Source organism: Lygodium microphyllum, chromosome 10, assembly GCF_053477565.2.
Source record: "Lygodium microphyllum isolate KBCC chromosome 10, Lygodium_microphyllum_v1.1.10, whole genome shotgun sequence".
NCBI lineage: Eukaryota > Viridiplantae > Streptophyta > Polypodiopsida > Schizaeales > Lygodiaceae > Lygodium > Lygodium microphyllum.
The window spans coordinates 39,216,913-39,244,629 of NC_141144.1; the positions used below are offsets into that span (position 1 = coordinate 39,216,913).

At 42.3% G+C, this 27,717-nt stretch overlaps 1 protein-coding gene across 1 annotated transcript in view; it reads right to left on the bottom strand.

The window, feature by feature from the left end:
• LOC148029908 (uncharacterized protein At1g01500-like) overlaps nucleotides 1-27,272 on the bottom strand; it is a 44,440-nt gene extending 17,168 nt beyond the window's left edge. Inside the window, exon 1 of the mRNA XM_087687333.1 lies at nucleotides 26,982-27,272. Coding sequence (XP_087543459.1) covers nucleotides 26,982-27,272 — 291 coding nt within the window. The remainder of the gene's footprint in view (nucleotides 1-26,981) is intronic.
• Nucleotides 27,273-27,717: the final 445 nt, after the last annotated feature.

Consider the following 27,717-nt stretch of genomic DNA (forward strand, 5'->3'; position numbering starts at 1 on the left):
ACATGTAGATATTCTACAAGGTTTAGGTGAAGCACATAATTCTCAATCGACTATATTGATGTGGTGAGTGATTCCTTTGTATTGGATGATATGGATCTGCTTGAAGTCGATGGTTAAAAAATCCTATGCTTTATTGGTATTGTGTGTCCATTTCAATCTCCATGCCAATTGGCAATGATCCATGAAACTCTTGTATCATATCATCCATATAATGCACAATGTGTTGAGTCATAGATTATCAAATGTGCCTATTAAGATTTGCATGCCATGCGGTTGCTATCCTTGTAACAACTACTCTATAATATTCACATTTCATACAATGTAAGGAGTCAAATCAAACTCCTATTCATTATAATAATATTTATTTTGGCAAAATTCTTTGAGTATTATCATGCTATTCTTTTCATTATATTTCATGTGACTGGTATGATTAAAGTGATGCCTGAAAATTGAATCTATACTTTGTGTCAATATACACATCCACATGCATTTCGATATCAATGTTTGTGTTTGTTTACAAAAGTGTAATCGTCTATTAATGCCATATTCATTTGTATGGCATATTGGTCATTACTAGATAGACTTAAAATGCTTATTATTTAGGGGTTAATACATACTTCTTTACATCTAATGTTGCATAGGTTATAATGGTTGAGAGAAGAACAAGCATTCTCTCGATAGAAGTACGAACAGAAAAGATGAAGAAGGGAATTGGATCACTAATACGTATCATTACTTGTCTTGGGTACATATGCGTCCAAGTATGAAGGGAGCTTTTATGGCAAAAGCATCTACAATTGTAGATGTATCAAAGCATTGGAAGGGTAAAATTTTAGCTCTAAGACAAAGGAACATTGATTCTCACCTTGTAACAGATGCATTTGTACAACATGTATTCATGTAAAAACAAATATATATTGCTTCCACTATCCCCTTTCAATGAAACATTCCAAACAATAAGTATTTGCAATTCATTGAGAATGAGAAATTTCATGTTATCTATGTAACTACTTGTCTCGTATTTATAGAAGTATACCCTTTAGATAACTGTGAATGGAAAAATGTTGAGAGTTTCACAGGTTCTTTTAAGTGTTACCACCTCAAATTTGGTATATTTCTCTTTGAGGGGTGTACAACTAAGTAGCTCGCAGAGGACCTTATTTTTTTCTATGACTCCTAGTACATATTGCCCAAGGGGGGTCGAGAATATGGAACCCTTGAGTCTATGTACATATAGAATCTCATTAGCATAGAATGGCCATTGTGTAGTAGTGACATTTTGCACATGTGTAGCACAAAAATTTAAGTACACATATTGAACTCTATGAAGCCAAGCATCGGCTCGAGGAAAATATATCTAAGCTGGTTCATACCAATTGTAATTTTTGCACATATGTTCAAGGAATGTAAGGGTTTGAAACGTTCTAAAAGCATGTATATCATAAAAAGTGCATCGGAGGATTAAGTAACAAGGATTCTAGGCAAAACTTGGACATAAAAAATGACTCGTAATTCTAACATAGTGGAGTGTCAAGTGACAAAAAGGAACATGGCTTTCAAGTAAAATTTTTATCTCTTAGTTGACTATTATCTTACTTTGGGATGGATTAGCTAACTTTCCTTTCCAATTATATGTACTTTGTCCCACGAGAGACTTTATGCCTAGTGTTCAAGTATCCTAGATGGAGGATGCTCAAGGGTAAATGGTTGTGCCTTGATCAAGAAACGTGTGAAAATGCAACTCTGGATGTTACTGTTATTTGTGAGGGCCGCGAGCCCCAAGTGTTGCAAATGGAGGATGATTGGCCCTTGAGTATAATGCACCAAGAAACTACAATGTTAATGTAGAATCCACCTGTTAGCTTCTATTTTAAACTAGATGGTAGACTGCGCTGAGGATATTATTGCCAGTGGAAAGTGTGTAGCTCCATATATTTTAGAAATTGTAGAGTCTCCCTAAAAATCCCAACACCACAAGTTGTAATATCCAACACTTGTAAATTTCCAGTTTTTTTGGCCAGTAGAATATTGTTGGTTGCAAACTTGCAATATTTAAAAATTATGATATTTGTGTAAAATCATACACTTGCTATACACTTTCCACATCAACACATTTACATATGCATGTAAACTTTACAAAGAAATAAGTAAACCCATAACTAATATTGTATGCAAACATCCCTTAATGGTTTAAAACTTAAGGTTTTTAAGATAGAACTAGTTTAGTTCTTGTTTCATTGTTTCATTTCACACTTTCTCTCTTTATATCCACCCCATCCCTGCTACCTACTACGATGGATGCTCGCGTACACTTTGATGAGTGGATCCACGAGACTATCTTTGCCAGCCAAGGTGATGAGATATTTTAGGTTTTCTCTAAGAACTTCAACCTTGAAAGCCTACTCTCATTGCTAGACCCCCATTCAAGCTTTGGAAGACTTTGTGAGTATGGTTGCTACCTACACATACTCCATCGCGGGATCTAACATGACTTGGGTGCCTCTGGAACACCTCATGGTATTTTAGGTAGGGAAGAATCACTAAAAAGTGGTGAATAGTTGTCTCGCCCATGTGGATCCTTCGGATAGAGTATGCATTGTTCCCATGGGTAGGGCACCGGATACAACACCTTTGGATCTCGTGGAGCGTGATTGCGTATTAGTAATTTATCTTGTTGTATTGGATACACTCCTAGAGGAGGAGAGCCATGAAGGTATATCTCCACAGGTTGTTGCCATCACATACACAAGAGAAGAACCGATTGAAGAGCTCATAAATGTTGAAGAGGAACATCAGGTGGTGGTAGAGCAAGGGTTGGCTCTCATGGTACCATCCTCTTTAGAACAGCCACAAGTTGACAAACCCAACCTTGGCTCCATGACACCCATTGAAGTAGATGGTGTACAATACTTGCTTCTATTAGATGTGTTGCAATACTTGAAAATGAAGGAACCAATATTGCACCTACTTTGGCTGTTATGCATGCCCCAACTATGGCCGCTCCTAGTATGATTGCTAGTACTATGGCCGCCTTTGACACCTGCCATTGCTTATGGCATTTCCGCCACTATGTGCCCCACTATTGCGCCCATTGGTGTTGCTGGGCTGCTAGTGTCATTTTGCTTATTTTACTTGCTATTGTGCCAGTAGCCTATCTCATTATTACACTAGCCACACTCTCCATCCACCGCACGTATTCTCGAGTCTGGATAGATTCCAAGCCCCTCAACTTGTCATTTTCTCCACATAAGCTAGAGGCATGGACGTGGCAAAAAGGTAATCAAGATAAAATGAAAAACGCACACCTTTCTCTCTCTCTCTTTCACCCATTAGGTCCAATGGTGTTTTGCAATTTGGTGTAAAAAGAGCATGCCAAGAATCGACGTTAGGCAAGGAACATGCTTTCTTTGAAGCTTTGCATTGCCCATATGTGGTGTGCTGCCTGGGCGGTAGCAATGATGTGAAGGGTAGATTGATGGAGCATTACCTATAGACCAGCAGATTAACAAAGCCTTGTTTTGAAGGGTCTATCTGCCCAAGTCAGTTTGACAGAGCCTTACCTGCAAACCAATAGATGATCATGGACTGAAAGGAGTGGTGCTACTCTGGAAGCTATAGGGTGACTAGGGTTTTGCAAGCTTTCGATTCGAGATAGTAAGGAGGGACTTATTAAGCGAGCAATCTAACTTTTACTAGATTTTGTAGGGCCATTAAGGATTCTACGAGCTTCCAGCTTGAGGAAGAAAGCACCCAAGGTGATTGGGGGTTTTGCAAGCGTTTAGCAAAAGCAACCAACTTGAGGAAGAATGCATGTGGCCTATTATTGAGCAATGTGACTTCTACTAGTTTTTGCAGGGTGATGGGGAGGGTATTCAATGTGCAATACAATGGCCACAATCTCCTTGTCATGCTGCTAGTTTTATTTCATTATGGTTTTTCCTCCTTTGCTAACTATTCTCCAACATAGCTACTTTTGTACTCACAAATTTTGCAATCCACCTCTTTACTTCATCCTACATGCTCAACAACCCTCTTTGATATCAAAATCTTCATACAGGAAAGCTATATAGGTGATCAACTTACCTTTTGATCAAATCTACATATTGTAGCAAGGTAGCTTAGAACATAAATTGAGTAGTCTAAGAGAAGCTAGCACAAATGCCAAGAAAAATGTTTGATAAATTCAACATAAATCCAAAAGACATTACATAAACCCAAAATTTAGTACCTAAGACATATATTGACATGGATTTCAAGTTTAGGAAAAGATTTCAATACCCTTACTTGGGTGTGGATATAGATCTTTCTTGTATTCACAAAACCGGACTTAGGCACATGCAATGAGACAAAGCATGCAATGATCTATACCGTTACTTAGGTGTGGATATATATCTACACCTACTCAAGGGAAAACATTTCATATTCAAGAGTTTAAAAATCTATATATCCACACCTAAGTCTAGGAAAAGATTTCAATACCCTTGCATGTGCCTAAGTCTGCTTTTGTGAATACAAGAAAGATCTATATCCACACCTAAGTAAGATCTTGAAATCCATGCCTAAGTCCGCTTTTGTGAATACAATCATTGTGCATTCAAGAAAGATCTATATCTACACCTACTCAAGGGAAAACATTTCATATTCAAGAGTTTAAAAATGTTCAAAAGAATTATTTGAAAGTTACCTATACTAACCACAAATATCCTTGACCTTATTGAGATCATGCTCCAATTGATTTTTTGGCCTATCAACATCATCAACATCTTGGATAGTCTTTTGTGAGAGCCCTTGCAAAATAGGCATGGATTGTACTCTCAAGTGTTTTGTATACATGCCATAGTTCATATTTGAGGCACATGTAAAAGTACTTTAGAAAAATATTAAAAAATAATCCAACCTATTTTCACTGTCACATTGGGTATGGTTGTTGTTGAAGTAGTTGCTTGTGTTGATGCTTTGTCTCATTGCATGGCCTACAAAATCATTTTAGGCTCAAGGATATAATGCATGTTACGAAGCAACTTTGCATAGATTTAAGGAATGCTTGCATGACACATCTTTGTAATCATCAACTGCCATGGATGTGTGTAGACCATTTGCAATCATAGCCTACAATTTATGCTTGCATATATTTCATTTCATAGCCCAATCACATGAGCAACAAGTGCATTCACAATCTGCATTTTGAATAGTATACCAATAATTATTTTGGCTTTGGCTCTTTACTATTGCAATCTTCTTTTCCTCATCTAAAAATTGAATATGGTCATCTAGAATTTCTTTCGCATGCTCCATTGAACTTAAGAAAACCTCAAGAATATTAAAGTTCTTGTTAAAATGTGCCTTCTTTAACATGTCATGATACCTATAATACTAGAGGCAAAGACCTAGCAATTTCTAGATCAACTAGTCTAGTCAACATCCATGGATACCAATAATACGAGAGGCAAGGACCTAGTAATTTCTAGATCAACCAGTCTAGTCAACGTCCATGGATACCAATAATACGAGAGGCAAGGACCTAGCATTTTCTAGATCAACCAATCTAGTCAACGTCCATGGATTGTCTTATTTTCAATCAAGAATTGATACTTTAAAATGCCGACCTAACCGCCTTTGCAGGCTATAAAAGCTTAACCCCTTCATAGCCATCCATTATCTATCTTTCATTGAATCAGAGTTGTTCTAGCTAGCCATAAGCTCTTAACGTATCTTCTATCTAGATCTGCATCTAAGCTTCACAGTGGAAGTGCACGAGTGGATAAAGCCATCTTTGTATTAGTTGTTTGGAGCTAAAGAAAATTTTTGAATTTTTTCCTCTTATTTGTTGTGTACTCTCTATCTCTTACTCAGATTTTGTTTGCTGCACCGTGTAATTTTTACAATACTAAGGTATGTTTTGGAGCAACTGTAAACTTGGTAGGGAAAGCCTATGTATAGTAATAGAGGACATCCATGTGAGCAATAGTCATGTCCATATTTGGATTTATCATCAACTACAAGATACTCTTTTGACTATTCAAATGAGAATATTGATGGATGAAAGAAAGATACCAACAAAAGTAAGTAAGGCATATAGACTTATCCTTAGAATAAACATGCAGATGAGCAAAATGAGGATAAGAAGTTGAACATATAGCAAACCCAAGGGGTCCACTAGGGTTTACCATATGGTACCACGTGAGTGTAAGGGAGGGAGGTTATTTAAGGGAAGAAAGTTATATTTTATAAGGTAAGGTCCCATAAATAGGGGGTAGATAAGGGGTATTTTCATATATTTCTTGCATGCAGGTGACATCTCCTTATTACTACTAGTGAGTCCCCGTGATAGCAGACGTCTCCCAAGACCTTGGAATAAGAGTTCAATTAAACACCAATCGTCCTACCCAAATAGTCATGCAACATCTATTGCTTTTGAAAAAGAATATCACTGTCATATCAAGTTGTATCTAACATTGATTGAGGAGGAAGGTTAATATAATCAGATGGAGGTGGTAATGGAATAAGAGGGGAACATTGTAAAGGTGGATGAGACAAATCATAAAATGAAGGTAAGTGAAGGGATAAGGAAGATGGAAAATACTGAGAATTTATCAAAAATGTTCGAAGGGATACCACTGAGAAAACTGAAGGAATAGGAGGAATTATGGGAGAAGGTTCATAAGGTATAGGAGACGATGTAGGATCAACAATAAAAGGACAAATCGTAAAAACAGGATTATGAGGGGATCCATAAGGAGTAAAGGATAAAAGAGGAATAGTATCAGAGCTAGAAGAAAGAAGGAAAACATACAATGGAAAGCCATAGGATGTGAGTGAACAGGAAAGAAGATCAATAGGATCCAATGGGTTAATGAAACAACAAAAATTAAGGGCCTGGAAAAAGCAATCAATAAACAATGGATGATCAGCAATATAGCTCAACAATTGAGTCTGCAATGGCTGGATATATCAACTTTATGAAAGACACTCTGTAAGCGATGAGGTTCTAAAGCATCATCCTCGAAAGGCGAATGCCAAGCATGCTCTTTACACTAGGACATCTACTGATGATAAATCTTCAAGCTTTCTACTAATAAGAGCTCCATTGAATGAACATACATGACTGCATGCAAAATCACATTCCCCACATAAAAATTTAGATCCTCCTCATTAGGAGTTTGCAAATGTCCTATGAGATACTGAAGAGACAATAACTAGGTTTCATGTGAAACTAGCTCATCCACAAATCTATCAAAAACAACTCTCAGCAAATCTGTAGACCATATATTTGACGACCCATCTTCTGGAGGTTCCAAATTCACATTGCTTAAGGAAATGTACAAGGCAAACCTTTGCTGATTATACCTAATACATAAGGAGAGGGGAGGGGTCACCAATGCTCCATGTGAGTAAAATCATCCTGCACACAGTTCATTCATTGTTGAAGGCGGTCAACCTTAGTAGAAAACCCACCACACAGCTTAGCCTTATGTCACAACTAGTCACGCTTCTCTTTAGAAGATAAGACTGAAGAAACTACAGGAGCTAGAGGAGAAATAGAGAGAGTAGCAATTTACTTTTTAAGATCTTCAATAAGCTTCTTCTACTTGGAAATGTTGCAATGGACTCTTACAAGTACCAACTTACGCGCTAACTCTATCATGTTCTCAAGAGCTGCATTATTTTCTTTAGTTAAAGACACATTATCAACTTCCAAGGTAGCTACTTTAGTTTCTAACTCTTTGATTTGGGATGTTTGGGAATCCTTAACTTTGTTATTTTTGCAAATTAGAAATGTCCAATACAATAGACATGGTCCCTCATGTTGTGGGGATAAAGGCAACTTGTGGAGGTAGCATGGCAAAGGGTATATTGGATGGAATGCAAATTTTTAGTTTTATCCAAGTAGCCTTGTTTCTAATTTGCATGAATATGATATTATATTGTGTTGACTTCACACTACTTAGGTGCCATTAGTGATGCAACTGTTGATACTACAATGAAGAAAAAGTCCATGGGAAAATGAAAGAATATCCCCACGATAGATGATGCGTTGAAGCATAGCAAGGGTAAGACAATTTGCATGAATGATAGAGTTTAGGATTTTCATTTGACGAGTCAATTTATTAAAGTATTATTTTGTTGTCTTCATATTGTGTAGGTAATATAAGTGAATCAAATGAGGTTGGTACAACAAAGCGAAGGTCTAAACACAAAGAGAAAGTTGTTTCATTGGATGAAGAATTAGAAGGTGAATCAAGTATCATTTTTTGGATTATTGGAGTCATGTTAAAAGTATATTTTTATTTTTTTTGAAGATAACATAAAATCTAAACATTAAACACTAAATTATTTACTTTCCTTCCTATTTTTCTTTACAACTTTAGGCAAAAAAGATGGTTTTGACATGCATAGCATTTGGAAAGAAAAGGAAAAAAGTAAGGGTCACTTTGAGGGATCTTTGCAACATACTACACCTTCTCGGGCTATGTCATTCATGACTCAGTCATCATCAGAGCCTATACAAGAGTTTTGTAGATGTCTCGCTATATGCAAGACAGGTATGTAGATTTCTAGTTTTACATTCTGAGTCTTAACATTTAGCCAACGTCAACATTTGTAAGTAAACTTGATTTTGATGATAGGATTTCAATACCAAACTACCGTAGATGCTCTGTTGGTAGACGTGACATCGATCGACGATTTTGCATTGGATGGGTATATTTTATCACCATTCTCTATATACACATCTATTGTCATGGTTACTTATGCTTTGTTATTGTGTTTTCAATTTTAGCATTAAGCGCTTCATGGAGGGAAATACCATCAACTCTTACCAGTGTAATGGTGTCCCATCATATGAGGTTGCTAAGTTGTTGTTTGCAAATTTTCCTACATCTTTGCTTGTTGGCCTTGAGGCAGAAGGTATATGTGCTTGCATTAGTTTAGTTTATAAACTCATGTGATATTGCATGGTCTTATACATCTTTACATTTGAAAGGGATTCTCGAATGGAATACATTTTCTAGTGCACTTGTCAAAGGTGTCATGGACCTAGCCCATAGATTCTTGGCAGATGAGGGGTTCTTGGTGACTCGTACAACACTTTGGAAAAGTGCTTAGAGGATCTCATGCCATTTGATTGAAGCTCCATCGTACATGGATTCTTGTGTGTGAGGGTGGATATAGACACCCTGATACTCAAGAGGAGGTAAGTGTGTTGAAGACAAACTTGTAACTTTTTAAAATAAAAGTTTAAGTAGTTAACAAGATGATTTTGCATTGCTAGGTCATGGACCTTACTATTGGCTTGTTTTATCGAGGGATGCATGTCCCTTCATATAATAGAGAGGCTGGTGAGAGGGTTAGCCCATACAGGTTTCCTGCCTCTCGTAGCTTCCTCTTCGAGACAGACCTCCAGGGCACATCATTTGAGCACATTTATGTGGATGGTGTAGAGGTTCGAGAGGGTGCAGAAAGATCACTAGTTTTTTATCGATGCGTCATGCACTCTTAGACTGGTTTATACTTTGCATTGAGATATGCCCTGCTTTTGTTATGGATGTTACTAAATGGTTTCTTTTGTAGGTGGCTCCTTGCTACATTCACAGAGGATCTCGACTATGTGCTAGATATTTTTTCAGGTTGTGGCGGCCTTGGTAGAGCATGCATAGAGATGCATCATTTTTGCATGTGCCTTGAGGGTGATTTTAGCCTCTACAACCAATGCTTGGTTGATGTGGCATGCGGACCGTCGTTTGTTCATCCTAGTGACGATGATGATTTCACATGATTTGTAGTTGCATTATTTTTAATATAATGCCTTGTATTGGTAGTGCATGCCATGGGGCTTGATGATGCTCGGGAATTATGTATGACTTTATGGATTTTGGATCTCACTTAAATTGGGATTACTTCATAAACTTATAAAATTATGCTAAAAATTCATGCTTTAGAAGTAGTTGCATACCTATTTTTTGTTAGAGAGCAAAGCATTCAATAGTTTGTGATTAGTTTGCAATTCAACATCCTAATATAATTGATCTAATTAGTTTGTAATTGTAAAATAATTAAATTCAAAGCGATAACATAATCAAACAAAAAGCTCCATAAAATAACCAAAAAAATCCAAGTGATGACCAAAAAGCTTCAAGAAGCACTTAAAAAGCTCCAAATGAAGAGCTTGCTAAATAATAGCACTCAAAACCAACCCAACTAGCATAAAAGCTAGGCAACATAGAAGCAACAAAGCCATAACTGCTAAACTGAAGCACTGTCAAGAAGTTCACTAATCAAGGAGTAACCCACAAAGAACCAAGCATCAATGAGCAATGAAAGCTCAATAACCAATGACCAAGACAATGGAGCAAGCATTGCTCAAACATGTATTTGCATCCAAGTAAATCCAAGATCCATAATCGGGGCATTAAGGGCCAAATAGCATCCAAGCTGCATAAGTGATAAGCCAACCAAATGCAAATTGCGGCACAAAATTCTCAAATGCAAGTCGATTCAATCCCAAACATCTACCATACTGCAACTGAGAACCCAAAAGCATCCACATGAGACATGAGTTCCATAATGGGTACGGGGCATAAACCTTCTCAAGTGAAATGCCACTTGCAAAGAAAATGATAGTGAACCAAGAATTGAGCTCTACTCTTTGCTCACCGAGAGAATAAACATCAAAGTGGCATCATCCAAATACATCAACATATCATCCTGAGTAGTCACGAGCATCGTAGACCATAGGCATAACCAAACTAGAGGTAAAATAGCTTGTCAACCAAGGTATCATAAATCCCAACCAACAACAAAGTGTCCGCATCCAAATCAAGGCTCAATAGCTCTCAAATAGCATATCCGGACATAAACCATGATGACCAAGCATCAATACATCTAGCAGGACACCCAAATGTCAATAAAGAGCATTATGGATAAGCCGCCCCTCATAAAACCTTTCTGCTCAAACAATATACAACAGTAAATCCCTACATAAATCGAGCTATGGAAGCTCAAACCAAGTCCCAAAGCACTCAAAACATTGGGCAAACATCCCAAGGGCTGTAAATCAACCCAAATCTATGGCAAAACATTATGTGATCAAAATTTGGTAGATCTAACATTGCCATTGCATCCTAAGTATGCAAAAACCCCAAGTTAGACTCTTAACTTGCCTAAATCGGGTTCTGAATGCTTGAGATATGAGAAAAAAAGAGATTTTTGAGTCAGATTTTCAAACGGTGTCGAAGGGTTTCGAAAGCAATGTCGCAACTGCAGAAGTCCTTGATAAATTTCAAGATAGAAGTTCAATCAAATGAATAAGCAAGATGTGAGGATTTGTGTGTAGTAATAGAACCGCCAATCTCCCAACAAGACCTCATCTATGCAGTAATGTTATGACCAAAAGCGAGGTTTCAGCTGAGCATAGAATTCATCCTTCAACATAGGAACTTTTAGTACAAATCTAGTTATCAACTACAGACAGAAATTTCAGCATTGTACTTTCAGCAGCATCAACCAAAGGATGGATCTATGGATCCCCAGACTTAACCATAAACCCATAAAGAATTTGATTCCAAATGATGAGGTGAACACTATTTCAAGCAATAGTCAATGTTGCAGGCATGTCTTTCAGAGGTGCCTCCCTTCCAAGAACAAGAGGGTTGGTCACGGGATGATTTAGAACCATGTATTCATTTGCATTCTTTATAAGTTGATAAACTGACTTGTGGCAATGTTTGGCACATCTTTCTCTTCCATGTTAGTAATATCTACATATAAACAACAGTCGTAATCATGTGCAAGAACTATTGCATCACCTTCACAAACATATCACCAGTAGTTGCAACCTAATTTCTGAGGTAATGTAACTGTCCAGCAACAAGTAAACTGAATGGTCCAGGGCCTGTGCAAATTCAATCTTCTATCATGAGTACAGCAAGGGAAGATACAAGAGGCTGGGGTGGAATCACTGCCCATCCATGAGAGACATATTTTCAGTCAGGAAAAGATTCCACTTTGGGCCTATCCAGGATAGAATCTTTCAAGAAGCAGAAACCCTTGCAGGTAGAGTAAAACTCTTCAACAAGAGATGAAGCCTTTTCCATTGCGATCAACCTGGCAAAACCTCTCATAGAGGGAGAATTTCCCGTGGAGAGACTGATACAAGCGACCACAGTGTTTTTGGACGTCTTCAATGTCATATTGTGTGAACATAGAGGAAGCGTTTCCCATGCCTGTTTATGGAGCTAGCAAGAAGCAAAAGACTGAAAGGCAGTCACTTCTCCCTCTCTCTCTGGACTGATCCGTTTCTCTATTTGAAGCCCAGTCTTCTTCCGAGACCTTGAGCATCTATTTGTTCTCGATGCTTCAAACGTTTGATGACATGGCCGATACACAGACAAAATCAATGGATTTGTTTTCACCTGATTCTCCGAAATCCCTCTTCTCTTACGCAAATGGTCTGAATTTGGGCTCCAGTGTTGTTTTTCTCTTTCGCCCCAGGCGGAGTTTTTCTGGTTATCCCCTGGATCGCTCTCAAACTCCTTTCTTTCTGTTGCTGCCGTTCCTCTCTGATTGCTTCAAAGGTCTTCCAATTTTCCTCAGCGCCTTCCCCTCTTCGTCGTTTCCTTCCCCTGCGTCTCACAGTTTTTTACTTCTGCGCAAATTCTTCTAATGAATTTTTTTTTTAATGGTAGAGGATTGACCTTTTGTTCCTCTAAGTCAACCATTCGTGAAGCCTCTTCTGCCGCAGGCTCGTTGGTAATCACGACAGGTGGTTATTTTTGCCTTTTTCCTCTATGGCAACCTCTTGGGAGGCCTCTTGCAGAGGTGACTCAATGGCAGGTACATCAGGTGCTGATTCCTTCGTGTCTACATCTAGAGCTTCGATTTTTGATGCTTCGACTGTCTCCTCAATCTTGGATTCGGCAGCTTTGGTTCCCCCTTCATCTTCCTTCCTCCCGTCATTTTTTTCAACGTCCTCTGTTATTGATCATCCCCCTTTCAAAAATAGTGTTCTTTTTCTTTCCCCCCAAAAAATACTCTTTCAAAAATAGTTCTCTTTTGCTTTCTTCCCCAGCACCCCAGTTGATATAACCACTGGCAGCTCACACATTAAAAAAAACTGAGAACTTTGTACCAAGACTGCCCCACCACTTTGCCTGACTTCATCTATGAAAGCAAAGCACTCATCAAAGTGCTCCTCCATGTTAACATCCGCACTATCAAGCACACTGATTTGCTTGTACTTGAAATCTGAAGGATAACGTGGCTCGATCGTGTTTGCAACTGTAAGGATGTGTCATTTCTAATCTTAGCAATTCCTCTTTATTGTAAGCTGCTCCAATCGATCCAACGTACAACCCCTCAATGATTTTGCAGTGCAGACTATCATCTCTCCTATATTTGGTTACCAGATAATCTTGCAAGATCCTCTCCATTCTATGTTTGTAAATGACCTCCATCATATCACTCAATATATATCATTTGTTGGCAAAGCATTCACATTCATTTCTTGTCACCACTATGGCCACCAACCATGAATCATTGCTCAACTTGATTTGTTGATATGAATGTATCTAAGGTATTTGTCATGCAGCCTGCTATGGTGGAGATGGCTCCCCGTTTGATTCCGTGATGATGGCGGACTTTTCGTATGCCCGGATACAGTGAACCACTGCTTAACATAGACTGAAAGCATCCCTTCATGCTCACCACTATGCCTCCAAACTCCTCCCCACTATACTCATACGCAGAAAATAAATGTAAACACAACAACTAAGTATGTACAAAGTATCAAATCACACACACAACTTTTGGGTGGTTTTCACACCTCGAATGCACAGCAATACGACATCCACCCCCTCTAATCCTGCGCATCCTCTGGATGGGCCAACTACCCATGATCATTATCATCAAGATCCACAAACAGATCAATCTCTTCATTATGCATTTCCGATATATCAACAAGATTATCTGTCATATCATCTGTCTCTTCCATTGGAGTTTCTTCTCGTTGCTCTTCTCTTGAAAATTCTTCCAATGCATAATCTTTATCATCTCTTTTGTTGAAAATCTTGATTCTTTTTCCAACAATAGGCACTCTAAGCACTATCCCATCCAATTCTGTCAACTCATGTGTTGCATTATCAAAAACATGTCTGACTATGTACGGCTCAAACCATCTTTTCACCATCTTCCGAAGTGCAGTATGCTGATTTTCAAGGCTGCTATCAAAGACCAATACCCAATCTCCCTCTTCTATTGCTCTAGGCCGCAAGCGATGCCTGCTGTCAAACCTGTCCTTATTCCTTAGTCTAGCAACCTTCAACCTGTCAATAGCTATTTGAATATCCTCTGGTCTCCTCTCCAACTGTCGAATCCGAAGAGCTAAGAGCTCCTCTCTTGTCAAATCCTCCTGCCAAGGTAAAACTAACCAAGTCAAAGCACAAGTCTCAGTCGGCATAACAGGTTTCTTACCACACATCAACTCTGTGGGCATATATCCTGTGGTAACACTGTGAATCGTACAATCAGCCCACAAAGCAAATGGTAGAAGTCTCGGCCATTCTCCAATCCGTCCTCTGCATGATTTGGCTAATGCTTTCACTATCGGTGGATGCCCTCTTTCACTCTTCCCATTTCCCTCTAGATTATATGCTGTAGTTAGAGCCAACTTGATTCCTAGCTAAGAGAAAAACTCCCTAGCTTCATCTGCATCCAATTCACCGCGATCCGCAGTGATCTTACCCACACAACCATACCTGCAGAAAATTTCCTCCAATAAGAACTTACACACTGCACTAGTGGTCTTCGTTCTCAAAGATCTGCCCTCAACATGATTGGTAAGATCCTCTCTAGCCAAAACAATATACCTCATCTGCCATAGACCCATAGGCATAGTAACCAAATCAACTACCCACTTATAATGAATGCATAGTGGATAGGTCGAATGAAGCTCATCTCGATGACGCACTACCAAATACATCTGGCAGTCTCTGCAAGTCTCAACAAAGTGAGAAACATCTCTATACATGCCTTTCCACCAATATTTCTCCTTAATTTTCTCATAAGTAGCCCACACTCCTCCATGACCAGCCCAACGACTCTCATGAAACTCCCTCATCACCTGTAACTGTGTCTCTCTATCGCAGACAACCTGCAAAAGTAATCTGCCTCTTTTCTTCGGATGCTTCCAAAGAAATCCGTCCTTGAGAAAATAACCATAGGCTTTCCTTCTGATCTTCTTGTTGAGTGTTGAAATGACTTGTTTTTTTTGGCTGATCTTTGTTGTTTTTGAGAGCTGAATGGTTGATTTTATGGGATGATTGATTGATTTGGAAGTGGTTTGAGAATGTTTTGGATGGTAATGATTGAGTTTTGGAAGTTCATGATGTTTGTTGATGGTTCTGTGATGTTCTGATAGGTTCTGATTGGTTCTGTATACCTTCTGTTTTGTTCTGTTTTGGTCTGTTTTGTTCTGATTATCTTCTGTAAGGAGGGATGAAGTATTGATTGATGAAGAATGAGATATTGTGAAAGCTTATTGAATGTTTTGTGAGAGTTTGGAATGATTTGAGAATGAGTTATGTGGTTTTGATGACCTTCTGCTTCTGTTCTGTACTGTAGTTGTTCTGGTACTGTTCTGTAGACTGTTCTGTATGCTTCTGTATGTGTTCTGGTGGATGAGAGTGTAGCTTGGGAAAGTTTTCTAGCCTTGGAAAGAGGTGAATACAAGTGCAAAAGAGCTGAAGGAAGTGGAAGAAGTAGCTGTTGAAGACTCAAGAGAAGATAGAGTGAAGTGACAGTAGTGAGCTATGAAGAGACACTGTAGTGGCTCTGGTGACTCTTCATATCAGACATACCTCTTGGGAGGGGTATCCACGACCTAAGAGTGATTATTGAGAGTGATTTTAGAGAGATTGTAGTGAGGATATGATGTATTATTGATGGAGTGAGATAGAGAGAGTCAGAGATAGCCAATTCTACTCAAACAGAGTGATTGTATATGAGAGATTGAGAGAGAGGACTATGAAGATATTGAAGATGAATACTATGTGATGTATTTCCATTCAAAGATGGTGTATTTCTTTGCTTTCTTTTTTCCATTGATGGATTTTGTGAAGATGTTGAAGAATATGGTTGATTCTATTAAAATCCGTGGGAGATTTACATGATGCTGCATGAAGATTTATTGTGCCTGGTGTTCTTTTCTTCATTGTGATTATATGACATGATAAACAAGCTTGTTGATGTTACAAGATAGATTTTCTTGCAAGAGAATTCCCTTTTCCTTGGTGTTCCTCTTGGGGCTCCATGTTTTTGGTGCGCAGCCGGGGAAACTTGCCATCAACAAGCACCAGAAGAGGCTGAAAATGAAGGAAATGGCATTGCCAAGAAGAGAAGAATTCAATGGATGTTTGTAAAGTTCCTTCTTCCATTGAAGAGTTGGAATTCCTCATAATCAAAGCCACTTTCCACAAGAAGTTCATCCCACAATGGCGGAAACACATCACCATCATGATGCATGCTCTATGTGGTGGACAGTTTCCTCTTCCTATTGAAGCAGCAGAAACTTGCATCTTGGTGGCAAACTGTTTGGGAACAAACTGAAGAGCAGAAATAGAGAGAATGACCATCCATGGAAGATTTGGCATTCATTGAAAAGTTTCCAGACAACATCAAGTGGGAGATTGTGAAGAAGCTTCAGGAGTCTTGGTCTGTAGAGGTTCACAAAGACAAGAAGGAAAAGAGTTGGAATTTGTTCGTGGATGCTCAACAGCAAGATACATGGGATGCTTGGTGTACTGATAATCTTCTGTTTGTTCAATTAGCAACCCACTGGAAGTTGGTAGACAGAGTGTTTTTCACAACATACACTATTGAAACCATCAGAAGCTGGCATTACTATAATGATGGCACCACCACAATGCTCAGACGTATGCATTTTGACACCTTCAGAACCGAATACCTTCCTCTGTGTAGTGGAATGAAAGCAAAATTCAGGGACGTTGAAAAGAAAGAAGTAGAAGAAATGTTGGCAAGAGAGTCCTCCAGAGACTGAAGCCTTCTGTTAACCCTCTGTGGAGCACTAACAACATAGTGGAGTCAACCCCCTAATGAATGACGCAATAAAAAGGCAAGCGTTGGAACGAGTCCAGAGGTACGTGAGAAGAGAGAAAGCAAGAATCAGAGCCGAGAGCGAGCTCGCAGCAGAAGCTGCCTTTGACGCCCTTGCGGAACTCTTTACAAAAGTCCCAATGGCACATCAAGCCCTTCCTCCTCCTGCTGGAGGTCCACTTCCAAGCCAGATCCGTCCTGGAAATATTGATGACAGACCAGCGAATGTAGTCCCATTGCCAGTTTTTAAGGGAGAGTACAATGAAGACCCCGATCTTCATGTAGCAGAGTTTATGGTAGCGTGTGTGGATAACAATGCCAGAACCCCTGAGCATTGGTTAGCAATATTCCCCGCCACTTTCAAGGGCGCGGCGTTTCAGTGGTATGAGAGACAAGCAGCAGGAACTTTTGGCACATGGGACGACCTGAAGTTGGCCTTCCTCACTAAATTCAGGCGTGAAGGTTTTGAAGAGCGGATGAGAGAGGAATTTATGAACCTAAGTCAGTCCTCTGGAGAAAGAGTGGAAGCCTATGTCTCACGAATGGAATCCATCCTGAAGAGATGGACTAACCATAATCTAGATGATGGCATTCAGAAGGGAGTGTTTCTCAGAGGATTACAACCAGAAGTCCGTAAGTTTGTGGAGCTACAAAGACCAACCACCCTGCAAGCTGCAACAGAAGGTGCAAGACTGTACGATGAAGTGGAAGCTAGATTGGTGATGAATACAGGAAGAGGAGTCCTACCTCCTCTGATGCCAGGAATGATGTATCCACCAAATGCAGTCCCAGGGACTGTTCCCTACCCCTACCAACAGATGCCCCCGGTATCACAGTACAGTGCACCAAATCCACAGTGGCCACAATCCATGCCTCAAATGGTGATTCCACCACAACAACCATGGTCTCAATCAATTTCCTCAATGCCAAATCAGCAGCAACAGTGGAACCCTACCAACTGGAGTCAACAGCCAACAGTTCAAACAGGAGCTCTGAATCAGAACCAGAACAGAGACCCCTCTGTACCAGCCCAACCGGTTTATGCAGTAATTACAAAGACTCCTCAAAACCCTCCTGCCAGTACGTCCGGAGGAGAAAGCTTGAAGGATTATTTATCCAACTCAGTTGCAAACATTAAGAAGGAGTTGATGGATGTGATTACAGAGCAACTACAGACGCTAAAAGTGAATACCGCTAGCATATCCAATGTTGCAGGAGCAGGACGAGATGTGATGCGGTCAAATACTTGGTGTGGTAAGTGTCATCAAGCAGGCCATTTAGTCACTGAATGTACACGAAAACCAACTATCCCTGGAGCCTTTTGTTCCTACTGTTTGCGGAAGAATCATACAGAGGACATTTGCTCTCTGAAGGAGATGCATGATAGGAGAAGGAAGGAAGAAGAAGCAAGATTCAACCTGCTAGAATCCAAAATGACAACACAAGATATTGGACCCAAGCCTAGAGAGTTTGGTCCTAATTTCGGACCCAGAAGATTTCCTTCCCAAAGTTACAGAGGAAGACAGTCTGGCGGTGGTCAGAGATCAGAAGTGGAGTGTTACAGATGCGGAGAAAAGGGACACATCTCACCAAATTGTCCAAATCCTCGAAGGTCAGTGGATTACAAGCCCTTATGCAGTCGATGCAAAGGAGAAGGCCACACTGCAAAAGACTGTCCAAGCCCAGCCCCAGTGAAAAACAGTGCTACTGATAGTCCGTCCAAGGCCCAAGAGCCTACCTCCAATTTGGTAGAATTGGAAGTTGCTGCCATCACGCGTGCAAAGCAGAAGGAACCACCTATCCAGAAAGAAAATAACCCCCTGGCCAGAACAGTGAAGTTCAATCTTCCACCAGAAGAACAGAACAGAACAGAGCCTAACAGTGTCGTACAGAGCCCTACAGTGCCACAGAGAGTTACACAGACAGTTACAGAGACAGGACCAGAGGTCCAGGATACAGAAGAGGAGGAAGTGCCACAAGTGGCAGAAGAAGTTCCTGTAATTCCTCTGATGGAAGAAAGAGGAAAAATGAAAATGGGTGTTGCTCCCTTCCCTAACCGATTAGAGAAGCCAGTAGATCCTATTAAGGAATACGATCTGGTCAGAGATCTAGATACCTTTAGACCAAACCTCACATTTCGACAATTATTGATGTTGTCTCCCAGTTGCCGGAAAAGATTCAAAAGTATACTGACAAAAAGACGTGGTTTAAGGATTGCTCCCTCAACAGTGACAAAGTCCAACAAGGCTCCAGAGCCTGTAAAAGAAGTGGATGTGGCTAATGCTTTTCTAGATCCGGGTACTCCAGAGACTGGCGCGTGGATAGAAGGCTGCTTCATTGCAAACGCACTGATTGATGGTGGTTCATCAGTAAACATTATGACGGATGTGACGATGAAGGATCTAGGCCTACAAGGTGTGCAACCAACCCAATGGCTCATCAGACTGGCGGATCAGAGTAGAATCAAGCCTTTGGGCATTCTTCCATATGTGAAGACTACTGTGGCTGGAAAAGATTATTGGCTGACCTATTTGGTGGTGAAGCCAAACTCTTATGGTATATCCTATCCTCTGTTACTGGGCAGACCATGGCTTTTTGAAGCCCGAGCAAGGACGGATTGGTTCAAAGGAACTTTGACCTTGGGTAGAGGACCCAATAAAGTGGTGCTGAAACTGTATGGTTCTCAAAAAGGACATGGATCCACCTCCTTGGAATTATCTTCTGACTCCCCTAATGAGGCTATAGATGGAACATCAGCAGACGAAGATGCTGTCAAACAGATCCTTCCCAAGAAAGCAGTGGCACATTCCTTAACAGTGGATACTGTAGGCCAACTTCCAAAAGAGGCAAAGCCATTATCAATGGGCGAATACTTCCTGCCTGAACCGGGAATGACTTCTGAAATCACTTCTGACAGTGAGATAGAAGCATGGATGTACTGCTCTCCCTGTTACATGGTCACAGCAGGACCAGAAGCAGAAGCATAGACAGAGGCAGGAGAGGAACCAGAGAATCTGTTCTTCTGTTACAAAGCTCCTACAGAGACAGAAGCAGAAGCAGAAGCAGAAGCAGAAGCAGAAGCAGAGACAGAGACAGAGGAGGATGGATATGATATGGACGAAGAAGATTATGAAAGTGAGCCAGAAGAATCTATCCTACCTGAAGAGGATACATTTGAAGAAGAAGTTCCAGAAGTATCAGAAGTCAATGAGCTCATGCTATGGGACAGAATGGCGATGGTACCATTTGGTCTGGTAAATGGATCTTCTCATATGCAAAACCTTTATAAGAAATGGATTAAGAAGAATAAGCCGTCTTTTACGTATGGCTCCTGCCGTCCTAACCCATCCTTGCCAAAGAAAGATGATGATGATGCACCGTGCCAACAAGCACCAGTCCCACCAACCCAACAGGCATCAGAGGGTCCCTATTATGTGACGTTCCTGGATGTGTCTTCAGAAGATGAGTCCTCAAGCCAAGAGGTAATTACTTTTGAAACCAAACCCGAAACGGCTCTTATCCCATTCCAACGTCTTAAGGAGCAACCTAAGTCTCCACCAAAAGAAGAAGTTGGTTCTAGTGGGACATCAGAAGAGGACACCACTCCCTTGAAGGAGTCGGATCTGTCCCAGAAGCAGTCCGCGGGACCTTCATTCGTGAAGTAGAAGGTGAAAGGCAGTTAACCTTTGTGGATTCAGAAGGCACTAAACGCCACTTGAAGGTGGGTAGCAGTCTCCCAGAAGAGGAGTTGTCAACTTTGTACAACTTGTTGAAAGAAAATTTGGACATGTTTGCATGGTCTTACAAAGACTTAAAGGGGATTGATCCCACAATATGTCAACATCATATTGACTTGGAGCCTGATGCCAAGCCAGTACGACAACGACAGAGGCGAATGAACCCGAATTATTCCACATTGGTGAAAGCGGAGCTGTTGAAGCTTCTAGAAGCCGAGTTCATTTATCCAGTGGCAAATAGTGAATGGGTTTCACCCATCGTGGTTGTACCCAAGAAGAATGGCAAATTGCGAATATGTGTGGATTTCCGAAAGCTTAATTTCAAGACGAAGAAGGATCATTTTCCTATCCCTTTCACAGACCAACTGTTGGACACAGTGGCAGGACATGAATTTTATTCTCTTTTGGATGGATTCAGTGGATACAACCAAGTCCAAATCGCAGAAGAAGACCAATCCAAAACAACCTTCACCACAGAATGGGGGACCTACGCTTACCGAGTGATGCCATTTGGGCTCTGCAATGCCCCTGCTACTTTCCAACGAGTCATGATGGCTGCATTTCAGAATCATCTGCATGACTTTATTGAGGTATATTTGGATGACTTCTGTGTCTATAGCTTGATTCGTGAACACTGGGGACATTTGGAGCAATGCTTTGACCGATGCCGGGAGTATGGGATTTCCCTCAACCCCGACAAATGCATCTTTGGGGTCTCTTCTGGAGTTCTGTTGGGCCACATTGTCTCAGCACAAGGGATATCAACAGACCCTGCAAAGATCGAAAAGATTGCAGCTCTGACAGCACCCACCAACCTCAAACAATTGAGGGGATTCCTAGGCCATGTGGGTTACTATAGAAGGTTTATAGCCCATTTTGCGACAAAGGCAACTTCCTTGCACAAGCTTCTGAGAAAAGATGCAGAGTTTACTTGGACGGAAGAATGTGACAAAGCCTTCCACACTCTGAAGCAGTGCTTGATAGAGGCACCCATTTTGCAACCTCCTGATTGGACGAAAGAGTTCCATGTACACACTGATGCATCAATTGAAGGCTTAGGTGCTGTCCTCTGCCAAAAGGGCTCCTCAAAGTTGGATCAACCGATCTATTATGCAAGCCGAAAAGTCACTGATAGGGAATGGAACTATACAGTGACCGAGCTGGAGTGCTTGGCAATGGTGTTTGCCCTAGAGAAGTTTCGCCATTACCTCCTATCTACCCACTTTAAAATTTATGTGGATCATGAGGCCCTGTCCTTCTTGATGAACAAAGCAGATGTGAAGGGACGATTGATGAGATGGCTCCTTTTATTCCAGGAGTTCGACTTTGAGGTGATTACTAAGCCTGGTCGTTCCCATATTCTGGCTGATCATCTGTCGCGTATCCCACAAACTGCAGACGAGGAGCAAGATGATCCAGACCTCCCTGATGCTTCCCTATTCTTGGTAGAAACTGTCACTCCCTGGTATGTGGACATTGCCAATCTGTTGGCAACCCAACAGTACCCTCCTGGTATTTCTAGTTGGGAAAGGAAGAAGCTCATGCTAGAATCAGCCCCATACACCCTGCTAGGCGGTGCACTGTACAAGAAAGGCAAAGATGAAGTACTCAGAAGATGTGTTGCAGGAGATGAGATTGGGTTTGTTCTGAAGGCTTGCCACGACGACCCATGTGGAGGTCACTTCGCAGGAGAAGCTACAGCTAGGAAGGCTCTGCTAGCGGGATATTGGTGGCCTACCGTTCACAAAGATTCCTATGATTACTGTAAAAGATGTGATGCTTGTCAAAGAATGGGGAAACCCACGAAGACAAGTGCCATGCCACTGCAACCTATCCTTCCGTTGAAGCCGTTTGAGAAGTGGGGTATTGACTTCGTAGGTCCAATCGATCCTCCTAACAGAAGGAAACAGAACCGATACATCCTCGTATGTACGGATTATGTTACAAAGTGGTGTGAAGCTAAAGCCCTAAAGCGGGACGATGGTAACAGCGTGGCCCTGTTCATGTACGAGAATATCATCACCCGGTTTGGTAGTCCCTTAGAGCTGGTAAGTGATAGAGGCACTCATTTCCTTAACAAAGTCATGGAAGAGTTGACAGAGTTGTATAAGATCCGCCATCGCAAGTCCACTCCTTATTACCCTAGAGCCAACGGCCAAGTCGAAGTCACCAATCGCATCCTCTGCTCGATTCTGACAAGAACAATTGCTGCACATCGTCGTGATTGGGACGATCGACTTACAGAGGCCCTCTGGGTGTACAGAACCTCCCATAAAGCAGCAACGGGACAGACACCATTCCAGCTGGTGTATGGTACAGAAGTTGTTTTTCCTGTTGAACTGGAACTACCCTCTTTGAGAGAAGCTATCAAAGAGCGTTTGGGGGATGATGATTCACTGCAACGCCGTCTCCTGCACTTGGAATGTTTGGACGAAATTCGTAGGATGGCTCTACAATGCATGGAAGCCACGCAAGCTCGACGCAAGGCTTACCATGACAGTTTCATCAAGCACAAAGAGTTCAAAGAAGGTGATTTGGTCCTAGCTTATGATTCACGCTTTGGCAAGTTTCCTGGCAAGCTCCAGCAGCGGTGGATGGGCCCCTATAAGGTACTTGCAGTCAACCCTAATGGTTCTATTCAAGTGCAGACCGTTGATGCCTCTGATGATCCCTTTCTGATCAATGGATATTGCCTGAAAAAGTACTTCCCTCCTTGGGGATCTTGACAATTACGGACACTTTATCCTTCCCCTCGTTGGCACGGCACTGTACTTCTTATGATGCTACTTTTGATAGCCGTTCTTCAATCACTTCTGATGAAGAGGGTGCAACCCTCTGTCCCCTCCAAACCCCCTTCCAGTCTTGATTTCTTATCCTCTATTTTCCACCAGCGACAGTGGCGAGGTTGGCCTTGAGAAATGGTTTTTCTACCATTCCCTTGCTGAACTGGAAGAGAAAAAAAAAAAAAGAGAACAACAAAACAAAACAAAACATATCGGTCATGGGAGAAAAGGACTTAGATCCCTGTCATGCCGACCTATCCTTCGAGAAAAGGTGGAAACACCCTCGGGAATAGGGGAAAATAAGAAAAAGAAAAAGAAAAAAACCAAAGAAGAAAGAAAAAAAAAACAACAAACAAACAAATCTGTTATGAGAGAAAAGGAAGCAATTCCCTGTCATAGTAGGCCTCGTTCCAAGAAAAGGTGGTAAACACCCTTGGGCGAGAAGCTGGCTGTGGAAAAGGTGGTAACACCCAGTAGTCCAGAAAGTGGATTCATTAATTGATATCCCTAAGATCCAATTCCGAAGCTGCCCCCCTTGGTACGCTGTGTCCTGGGTCTCTCTGTAAAGTGACTACATGTCCTCTAGCAGACAACATGTTCCTATCCAACACAATGTTCGATTTGATGGCTACCTCCCTGGGTACGCCTCTTCAACAACTGATGACGCGATCTTCATCGACAAACAATCGAGTGATTTGAGCTTTCATCCTAACCGGATGGGGAAGTGAGTATGGTTGCCCTATGTATCTATCAACAACGAGTGAGACAGAGGGTGGGGCGAGAGACCAGTCTTTTCTCTTCAAATCAAATGCGAGGTGAGACGTGTGAATGAAGTGTTACACACACGGGATGGGCCTCTCAATGCACAAAGCACAATTTTTTTCTGTGCACTGCACCATAAGGCTCCCTTGCCTTCCTTCTTGCACCGTATGCCGGCACAAGGCGGGATGCACTGTTGCACCATCAAATGCGCACAAGGCATACAATCTTTGCACAAGTGACCGTGAGGATTACATCAACGGGTTTCAGGAAAAGGCTGCCCTCCTGTATCTATCCACAGAGCGTGAGACAGAGGGTGGGTTGAGTGTGACTGGAGTTTCTTCAATCATTTACCGAGAGGTGAGATTGAGGGACGTTACGATACTTGGAGTCAGGTATGTTCTCGTTTCCCTGTGCACCCACGGGATGGGTCTTTACCGTCAACACAAGACACATCACCCTGTTTTGTACACTGCACTGTAAGGCTCCCTTGCCTTCCTCCTTGCACTTATGCCAGACGGGTTGGACGCACTAATGCACCATCAACTGTGCACCCTAGCATACTCCTTCTGCACCATTCCCCCCTTGTTGATTCCTCAACCGGGTATGAGATATGGGTTTCAATCCTTATTCCTTGAGTGATATTAGTCATGGGGCGAGTGACTGTTCTTTCATTTCAATTGAGTGACTGTGAGTTGAGTGCAATATCCCTCATCATCGATGAATTTCCTGTGATTCCTTCCATCAGCTACCTCCCTGGGTGCTGCGGCGTGGTCCCTGCCATGACGAACTTGTGCTGTAAAGATGCCTTGGTCCCTCCAGCGCCGACAACAACACTGGACGTGCCATCGACACTCAACCTTGATTCTTGACGAAACGGGCCAAGTTTTTTTCTAACCCTACAAACTTCTGTTTCTTAGTGATGGTCATGTTTTAAGTGTGGGGACGTTAGTGGATGGTCTATGGCGTGGTCCTAGGTCCCTGTTGCTCGGTTAACCCTATCCGTTAAGGTCTTAAGTGTGGGGACGCGTCCCTGCGCGTCTATGTTGCATACCCCTCTGCATATGCCTTATCTTGCTCATGCATGAATTCCTTGCCTTGCTTTTACCCTAATGGGATCCCTTTCCACCCATTTGGTTATGTTCCACCCACCCTTGGGGCTGTTCCCTTGCAGTTTTCCTTCATTCCCTGATTTTGAGGTTTTTCCATGTGAATGCACCCTACATTCACCAAAGTCCCCATCCAACCTTATAGCCCTGTTCCTTCCAATGAACGGTCCATTTTTCCTTTTTACCTACCCCTGTTCCGGTGCACGGTTTTTGAGTTATTAATTTTTGAAGCATTTTACGAAATTTAGACAATTTTCCATGTGAACGCGCTTTTCTTGCTTTTGAATCATGCTCTGATGTCCTAGCCCTGACTAGCGCTTTTTCCCTAACATTTTTCCTTTTTATTCCGCATCATTCCGATACATGGTTTGTCCGTTATTAATTTTCCGGGTTTTCACGACTTTTTCGTGTGTATTTTTGATATTTTTCCATGAGAACCTGCCCTATTTGCATCGGAATTCCAATTTGATTTGACAACCGTGTCCCCTGTGCCTTCCCCTACCTTTTTCCTTTTTCCTCCACCCTTTTTCGACTTCTGGATTTTTACTTATTAATTTTTAAATGAGTTTTCGGGCGTATTTTTGGAGCTTTTCACATGTGAACCCCTCCTATTTCCGCCGGAACTGCATTTTAACGTGATCACCCTGTGCCACTCCTCCTTGCGGACATTTTTTCTTCTTACTGCATGTCATTCCGGTGAATGGTTTGTTCGATATTAATTTCCGATCCCATTTTTGGGTTTATTTTTTGGGTTTTTCCCATGTGAACGCGTCTTCTCTCAATCGGGATTATGTTTTGACATGATAGGATTGTCGGGCACATCTTTCTGCACAGTTTTCCTTTTTTCTGCACCTCATTCCGATGCACGGATCTTTCGATATTAATTTTTAAATTACGTTTTTGGTTCGTTTTTTGTGTTTTTTGCACGTGACCGCCCTTTACCCCTCCCGGAACCCCCGTCCCGTATTTTCCTTGTTTTCCCCCTGTCGTCCTGCCCACTTTTTGTTTTTACGCTATTTCGTTTTGACGTCCGGATTGGGAGTTATTAATTTTTCTTTATTTTTACGTGTATTCGCGCGCCCGTTTTACGCGTGAACGCGCCCTTTTTCGATTTTACGAGTCTCCACGCGCCCCGGTCGTGTCCGCCTAACCCGTACTGCCATCCCAGCGTCCTTTCAATCCCGTCACGGCAAATTTTTTTACCCCGCCCCGCGCATGTGCGCGGGACGGGGGTACCTACCCTTGTTCCCACCTTGCCCACCCCCCTACCCTACCCTTGTCCCTACCCTTGTCCCTACCCTTCCCTACCCTTCCCCCCACCTGCCCACCCCATGGCCCCCCCCACGGGCCCCCCCACGGGCCCCCCCACCCCTTTCCCCTAACTACCCACCCCTGCCCCCAACCGCCCATGAATCTCTCTCTCTCTCTCTCTTTCTTTCTTTCTTTCTCTCTCTCCTCCTGCGTTCTATCTTCCCCCCCGCCAGCACCTTCTCTCCCCTCCCAGTGCCACTCCTACCACGCCCTTCTGCCCGCCCCCCCAGCGTCTCCTCCTCCTCCCTCGCCCCCAGCGCTGCCCTTCTGCCCGCTCCCCCAGCGCTGCCCTTCTCCACCGCCCCCCCAGCGTCTCCTCCTCCTCCCTCGCCCCCAGCGCTGCCCTTCTGCCCGGCCCCCCCAGCGTCTCCTCCTCCTCCCTCGCCCCCAGCGCTGCCCTTCTGCCCGCTCCCCCATCGCTGCCCTTCTCCGCCGCCCCCCCCCAGCGTCTCCTCCTCCTCCCTCATCTCCTACCCTCCTCCCGTGCAGCCTCTCCGCCTCCCTTCTTCTCCCCCAGCCTACCCCGCCGCCGCCGTTCTCCTTCCCCTCGCCCTTCTGCCGCTCCTCTCCTAGCCTCCTTCCTCTCCCTCTTGCCCGTCGCCCTTGGCCCCTGCCACGACCACCCGCCGCCCTCGTTGCCCCCCGGACTGCCGCCGAGTTCGCGGTTGCCGCCGCCGACTCCGCCACAGCCGCCTGGACACCGTCGCTACCGCCGACACACCTCCCCTTCCTCCTCCTCTTCCTCTTCCACCTCCTCCCTCAGGTTAAAACTAACCTACCTAGTTACTTAACTAACCTTACTAGGTTAAAACTAACCTACCTAGTTACTTAACTAACCTTACTAGGTTAAAACTAACCTACCTAGTTACTTAACTAATCTTACTAGGTTAAAACTAACCTACCTAGTTAATT